Here is a 7,930-nt window from a genome sequence, read left to right as displayed (position 1 = left end):
CTCCTTTTCATTTATTTGTCTCATCTTAAATGATGTACAAGTGTCACACTGATCTTTTCTTGGATGAAAAATAGAAAAATTTTTTTCTTTAAGAAATTCAAATATATATGATTTACTTAGAGGCCTAACATTTTCCTCAGCACAATGCTTAACATACAAATCATACACTTCTTGTTTTGATTCAAAAGGTCCTTCTAAATATAATCTATTGGAACGTGCACGGCAATAATGCGATGGCATTTTAGGTAGACTTTCAACCCATGCATCAAGATGAAACTTCCTTTTATCCTTTGATGTACGAATATAACTTTCACTTTTTTGAATTGTTTCATTGTCACTTTTATCTTGCATTATTTTTGATTTTTGATTATGCATACCATGAATGGTTTCTTTAATCCAATTATGAATCATCCACTCGTTATCTCCTAAAGTAGCTATGAACATTTTCTTGCATACTTGCAAACGATCACAGTTTTCATATTTAAGATAATAACAGAATGTATTGTTTCTCCTACTAGTTTCTTCCAATACTCTAGAACGATCAGGATTTTTTTTTATGACTGCATTTGAGATATAAGCTCTCTTTTCATCCCAATTAATTTTCCAAAACTGCTGGAATATTTCTTTTCTTTGAGTCTCTGTAAAAAGTTGACAATGACGAAATGCAGATTTTTTACATACTTTTGAGTTACATGTTTCTTTCATTTTTCTTTTATTCCTTAGTTGATCTTGGCTAACATTTTTTCCTTTTCTACTATAACCCATGTACTCTTGCCCAGCCATTCTTTTTAATTTTGATTCTTCACGGGATACTTTATTATATTTTTTAGTTTTAATTTTACTTTTTTTACTAAGCACATCATCAATCACTATTTCATCAATGTCAACAGTATTTATTTCACTACTGTTAGGTTTTGGATGATTGAGTTCAACAAGACTTGTATTTTCTTCATAATCTTCATAATATTTTATTGTATCAATATATTTTATAACATTATACATTTCTGATTCTTCATTTGAATTTGTTTCATTTACTACATCAGCAATGTTTTCTTCTAAATTATTTGTTCTCATTGTATTATCATTATGAGCATCAAATGGTAATAGTTCTTTGATATTTAAAGATGATTCTAAATAAACAACATCAGCGTCTAAAATATCCTGTCTTGTAAGTTCATTATAACAATATTCAACTACAGGATTTGTTTCAATACATTTTTTTTTTGCCATATCTAACATTGACTGCACACGGCGTTTAGACATTGTATGACGTAGTTATAAAGTACTATATTTTAGGTATTAATCCTTATTTAATTGATTTATAATATTGTATTAAATAAAACTATAATATAATAAAATAAAACACTTGTCTAGAACTTACAAGTTTGTAATATTACGTATCTCCATCAGTACAATTTACACAACAACACGTATCTACAAAAAAAAAAAAAAATTGATATATTAAGATTATTAAGCTTTCTGACGGTTGTAAAATGACTTATTTGAATACATTAAAATGTTATTCATTATATTAAAATAATATTGACGGTAATTACCTGAATTTTGAGTGACAGCTAAAAAAATACGCTGAGTACAAGACGTGTAAGTACGTCGTACGACGCAAACGTCACTAACTATGGAATAAACTATGGAGATACGTGTTGTTGATGTTGAATATGTGATACGTGTTATCACATTTTAACGATTTTTGGAGGGAAAACATGATTTTATCAATATTATAGCTATTACAAATTATAACCGCAAGGAGATTCTAAATATTTTAAAATCAAAACATGGTTTTTGATAAAATTGGAGATATGTGTTGTTTACGTGTAGGTAACGAATTCAATTTATCAAATTTGTAAATTTTATTTCTTTTAAAAATATTACCAGTTATTTATATAAAATATTATTATTATTATTATTGTAAATTTATAATATTTATTTTCCTCTCTTCGTACTTATGTTTTAATTACCATTTATCAATTATGTTAGCATTATTATATATTTGTAAAAATCCTATTTCTATTAATTAATTAGTATATACTTATTTAATCTATAAGAACTGTGCCCCCAGAACAAGCTTTGCTTAAAGGGGGTACTGCAATATATTAAGAGGACGTATATATTAAGTGTTTTACGCGGGACAACTTTTCTCGCACAATATTGGTTGTAGAACTACCAAATTTTCACAACACGTAAAGAAGAACTTTATCTGTGCAACAGCGTGTTCTTTTTTTTTAATAGCACTATCCAATCATTTTTTATAAGTAAATTAAAAAAACAAAAAAACAAAATGTTTAGAAGCAAATAACTTTTATCATATTTATGGTATCTAAAATATAGGCACGTTGTTGCATAGATAATTTTCTACACTATATGTTCAGACATTTTGGAGCCGCAACTACAAACACAGAGTGATAAAAGTTATCCCGCGCAAAACAGTTTTACAACAAAAAAACATTTCGCTCCATGTGTGTTGCGCTCATATATGCATGCGGCAGAACAACGTTCGTATCCCCACTCCAGTTTTCGTCGGTGGTGTGCGAGTTTGGACGGCCAGCACATTCCTTACCAATGACCAAAATAGAACTACTAATGATATCTTCGAAAAACATTATTATTTATAGACAGTAGACACAATCTAATACAATCTAATAATTCTACAAAAACATAGGCAGTGAGAGGGTCTGGCGTCTGGAATATTATAATAATTTATAATAATATACGAGAAATATTTCATATTATTATTATTTATTATACTATCGACAACTGAGTAGGTAGGTACAGTCTATTACTGATACGTTTTCATTCCCATCGCAAAATGTCGCCCAAAAAGTTTCGTGCCCGAGTAGGTAACACATGTATTAAAAAAAGAATGAAGAACATTCGTAATATGCCGTAAGTATCAGTATTTGCCATTTATAATTGATTTATTTATTTATTTGTATTTGTTCAATCTTGAATAAAAAATAATAAAATTGAAAATGTATCTTATTATTCTTATTTATTATTGTTGAATAATCTGTTGTTGATGCTGTACCTACTAAGAAAAACCAAAATAATTATTTAGATTTATTTACATCAATGAGTAAATAGTAAAATACTAAGTACAACTATTGATTATAAAATATAAAGGCCATTTAGGCCCATTTATTACTAATATGTAGGCATTTTACAAAATGTGTAATTTATACAATTTAAAAAAAAATAATTCACAGAAAATCGATTTCGACTTGTTTAGATTTTCAACAGTCAGAAAATACTGTTGAGTCTCAATATACTAATGATTCAAATGTTAGTACTACTGTGACAGATGATACTTTCTCAGAGTAAATATTAGATTATTAGATTTATGCGTTGTGTAGTAAACCATGTTTACTCATATAGTTTGACGTTTCCTGGAATTAGGTATTTTTACATATTATTTTGTCCTTTGGCCTTTTTTGATTAGGAAACGCGTATTCGGGGTCACGCCACGAATAAGAGGTCATGTGTATATAAGGGTATTAAATTAGTACATAGATTTAGAATTACTTTTTACTAGCTTACTGCACGTAGTTCTCAGGTACCGAGCGTAAACTCTGCCTACAAATTTTAAGTGCAAATGTATTTTACTTTGTGACTATTTTATTTTACATTATTTTATTAAACTTACTGTTTAACGTATAATACAATCTTGAATTTATTTACTATTTCCAAACATACCTTTGTGGCTCTACCAATTTATCAACAACAGGACATCGAAGCACGTCATTAAATAATTAAAGTGTACAAGTGTAGCATGAGAGTACTACAGTTGGAATATTATTTAAAGATCATGCAAATGATTCTAAACACAATGTTGACTATTCGTTTATATTTTGTAATGAAACGCAATTGGTTGGTAATAAATTGTTTTTTTTATTGAAATATCATGTTTTGAACCAATGTGCTCATTATTTTAGTTTTGTACAATTAAAATGTTTTGTATAACAATATTTTATAAATTATTTTAGTTATACTCGCCAGAGTGTACAATAAAAATATTTGATGGGGTTACATAAAGGGGTGGGAATGTGAACATATAACTCACAGTTTTGTTCGATAGTTGTTGAAGTATTGGCTCTGCTCTCTATGGCGGCGTACTTTCAACAACAACGGCGCGTACAGTGACACGGTAACACTTTATAGTGACTTACCGGCGTGGACGGCGAATATGGGGTGTAGATGTGGACGGACAGCGACTGGCTCTACTCTATTGGCGGCGGGCTGTTGAATCCTGGTCCTGGATGGTGAATGAATCTTGAGCTTCCCTGTGGTAGGTGGTTGTATGTCCTCGACTGATGGATTGACTACTGCTACAATTCACTTATTCGCGACGCAAAAAGGAGCGGAAAGGGAAAGCCGGGACAGACTATTGAGCATCCGTGTATACTGTATAACAATGTTTTACTATCGTCCGGCTTACTCAGTCTGGGGGCAATGCTGTGATATAGTGATGTGAAAAAAAAATCGATTTTTCAAAGAATCGATTTTTTCAAATTGAAAAATCGATTTTTTGGACCGATTCTTGGATGGACCGATTCAATTCGATTCGATTCGATTTGATAAGAATCGGAAATTTTTTTTTCCCGTTTATCGTTACTGGTGACTGCTGATTAGGTTAGGTTACATTCCTATATAATTTTGCCAGCCGCCGTGCATATTTGGCCCGAGAAGTAGGCTCCCCTGCATAAGAGAAGTTGGCCCCCCTGCATAATTATCCAACTTCCAGCTACTTGTATCTTACTATCTTGTCTAATGTCTAATCTCTAATCAGTCTAATGTCTATGTCAATTTCCATTCCATTTTCCATTCCATTTTTCGTTCTCGTAAGTCGAAGTTTAGTGTATCTCGTAGAGTCGAAATTCGGTCTGTCGAATTCACTTTTTACCCACGTTAATCTGTTCGAGTTCGATCCGTATTGTGTACTTTATAGTTAATATTTTATATTACTATAATTTTAATTTTTAATTGCGTTCCGCATTCACGTTGTACGCAACCTGTACGTTGCTAAACAGTTGTTTATTTTAATAATTTTTTATAAAATAAAATCTGTTGACCACGTGAACACGTGATATGTCGTCAAAACACTCAAAACAATCAACTCCAAGAAGCTCCATTTGGGGCTACTTCACAAAAACTTCAGATCCCGAGGTCGTGACTTGTAAAATCTGTTATGCTCCCGTGAGACCATGTGGCAACACCACCAACATTCGCAACCACATAAAGCGTAACCACGGTTCAATGAAGATTGCCGAGGATGCAGCAGCTGCTGCCCCAAAGAACAAGGTTCCACGAAAGTCTTTTGCTTCAACTAGTTCAACTAGTTCAACAAAAAACTGTGATGAGTGTGATGATGATGTTGACGACCCAGCAGCATATTTAGGCGATTTAGCTCAAACCATTGTAAATAAGGTAAAATAATAAAATGCATAATTACTAATAATGTGCTTAAAGTTTAAACCAATTTTTTTTTAATATAGGCTCAAGTATCGCAAAGTAAATTAAAATTTGATGCTGTTGAACCTTCAACCAGTTCATCATCATCTGGCATCGTTGATAACGATTCATGGTCATTCCGTAGTAAATCCGTTACATCATCAATTGGATGTGGATCATCCAGTAGTCAGTCGGTGTGCTTAAAGCAACGTACGATGTTTGAGTCGTTTGCAGACATCAAATCATATGACAGTAAGAGTTAATTTTTTAATTCATAACTATAAAAGTATAACAAATGGTCTAAATTGTTTTAGAAGGAGGATCTAAGACACGTTCAATAACCAACGCGCTGGTCTTCATGCTGGCAAAGGACAACATGCCGTTAAATACAACCGAGAAAGAAGGATTTATTCATTTCATGAAAAAAGCGGCACCCATGTACAAAATTCCCTCTAGGACGACAATAACAAATTTAATTAAAACGAAATATGAAGTATTATCAGGGTTAGTGAAAACTAAACTTAGTCAAATTGAATTTTTAACTATTACCACAGATATATGGACAGATACTGTTAATACTAAAAGTTATTTGGGTATGACTGTTCATTTTTTAAATATTTCTAATGTTGCGCTAGATAGTGTGACGATAGGTGTAATGGAGCTTTCCGCCAGCCACACTGCAAATAATATATCCATGTGGTTTGAGCAACTTATTGAGGAGTGGGGTATCAAAAAAAAACAGGTTGTAACTGTTGTCACAGATAATGGGTCCAATATTTTATCTGCAGTTAAAAAAACCTTTTCACAAGAAAAGCATTTGCCGTGTTTTGCCCACACGTTAAACTTAGTGTCTGAGCGGGCATTGGAAAATCTCTCTGATGTACAAGTTCTTATAAATAAAATAAAATCTGTTGTGACTTATTTCAAACATTCGGTAGCTGCTAGTGATGAACTTAAAAAATTATGTAATTATAAGCTGAAGCAGTCTGTCCCCACTCGTTGGAACTCTATCTATTACATGATAGAAAGATTTATCTTATGTTCTAATTATATAGCTTCTGTATTGATTAACATGCGTGGGGGTCCTACAATAGTAACAGCTGATGAAATTGATTTGGCAAGAGAAATGTTATCAGTGTTGAGGCCAATGGAAGTGGCAACAAAAGAGTTGTGTGGCCAGAAATATGTGACTGGTAGCAAAGTAATACCATTAATTAATTGTCTCATTAAAAAAACTGAGAGTATAAATTTATCGAATCCAATTGCTTTAACACTAAAGCAGGCCATGTTAGACAATTTATATAAACGTTTTGGTAGGATGGAGGAAATAAGTTTGTTAAGTGTTGCCACTATCCTTGATCCCAGATTTAAAACAATTCATTTAAACAATCCTAACTCTAGTGCAAGGGCTATTAGGTTGATTAAAAATAAAATTACTGAGATCAAAAATAGTTCTGATGATACTAACTCCTCCTCATGCCATGGCTCTAGTGATGATGATGGTGATCGGCATGATAGTTTGTGGTCAGTTCACACAGAGCTGGTTACAAAAAAAGCTGCAGCAAAAACTTCTGAACAGTCTGAAGAGCGTATTCCCACAGACCTTAAGCATTATTTGAGCCAACCCACGATAAACTTAGGTGAAGATATCCTCAAATATTGGGACCAAAATGGTAGTATGTACCCTTACCTAAAAAAAATTGTACTCCCCTATTTATCTGTTGTTGCAACTTCCGTCCCTTCAGAACGTTTATTTTCGAAGGCTGGCAACATAATGACTGAAAAAAGAAATAGATTGAAAGGAGAGAAATTACAACAACTATTATTTCTGAGCTCCCTTGATTTTAATGACTGGCACTTAGAATAATTAAAAACTTATTTTTATTGTATATATTGTATATTCAATGTAGGCTGTACGGTTTTGTATATTATTTGTAAATATGTATATAAGTATATTGTTATTTTCTGTGTCACCTACAGTTTGTATATTATTTGTAAATATGTATATAAGTATATTTTTATTATTTGTAAATATGTAATCATCTGTATATTTATCTTGTATATTACCTGTAAAAATGTACAAAACATTTAATGAATCAATAGTGAGCCAATGGTCCTTTACACAAGATTTAGTGAACCATTAAATTTTATAAATTGTTTATGCAACCCAGAATTAATCTTGTAAAAGTTTATGTGAAAGTCCCAATGATATAATTAATAAAACCGTTTATGTTACATTATTTACCAATCATTGTTGTGTTATTTTATTTTATTAAATACATAAATCCTAACTCAGTCAACTCAAACTTAAATTTCAACATTATATACATATACTTGTATTGTATTAGATTCTTACTTAATTTTTTTTATTTATATTAACAAAAAAATATAATAGTATACAATATGTGTGAAATATTACTAGAAGTTACTCTACACTGCGGAAAAACCTTGTGCTGAACATAGTGGA

At 31.4% G+C, this 7,930-nt stretch overlaps 1 protein-coding gene across 1 annotated transcript; it reads left to right on the top strand.

The window, feature by feature from the left end:
• The first annotated feature begins 5,100 nt into the window (after positions 1-5,100).
• On the top strand, positions 5,101-7,330 carry LOC132933253 (E3 SUMO-protein ligase ZBED1-like). Its single transcript, XM_060999566.1, has 3 exons — positions 5,101-5,439; positions 5,508-5,715; positions 5,778-7,330. Exons 1-3 carry the CDS (start codon positions 5,101-5,103, stop codon positions 7,328-7,330), a joined length of 2,100 nt encoding a protein of 699 aa, XP_060855549.1.
• Positions 7,331-7,930: the final 600 nt, after the last annotated feature.

Source organism: Metopolophium dirhodum, chromosome 1 (genome assembly GCF_019925205.1).
Source record: "Metopolophium dirhodum isolate CAU chromosome 1, ASM1992520v1, whole genome shotgun sequence".
NCBI classification, from domain to species: Eukaryota; Metazoa; Arthropoda; class Insecta; order Hemiptera; family Aphididae; genus Metopolophium; species Metopolophium dirhodum.
Note: the sequence above shows the minus strand (reverse complement) of the source record. Positions and strands in the feature narration are given on the sequence as shown.

Coding starts and splice junctions, on each gene's coding strand:
- LOC132933253 (XM_060999566.1), top strand. CDS start 5,101: ATGTCGTCAAAACACTCAAAACAATCAACTCCAAGAAGCTCCATTTGG. Junction 5,440..5,507: donor CTCAAACCATTGTAAATAAG/GTAAAATAATAA, acceptor TTTTTAATATAG/GCTCAAGTATCGCAAAGTAA. Junction 5,716..5,777: donor AGACATCAAATCATATGACA/GTAAGAGTTAAT, acceptor AAATTGTTTTAG/AAGGAGGATCTAAGACACGT.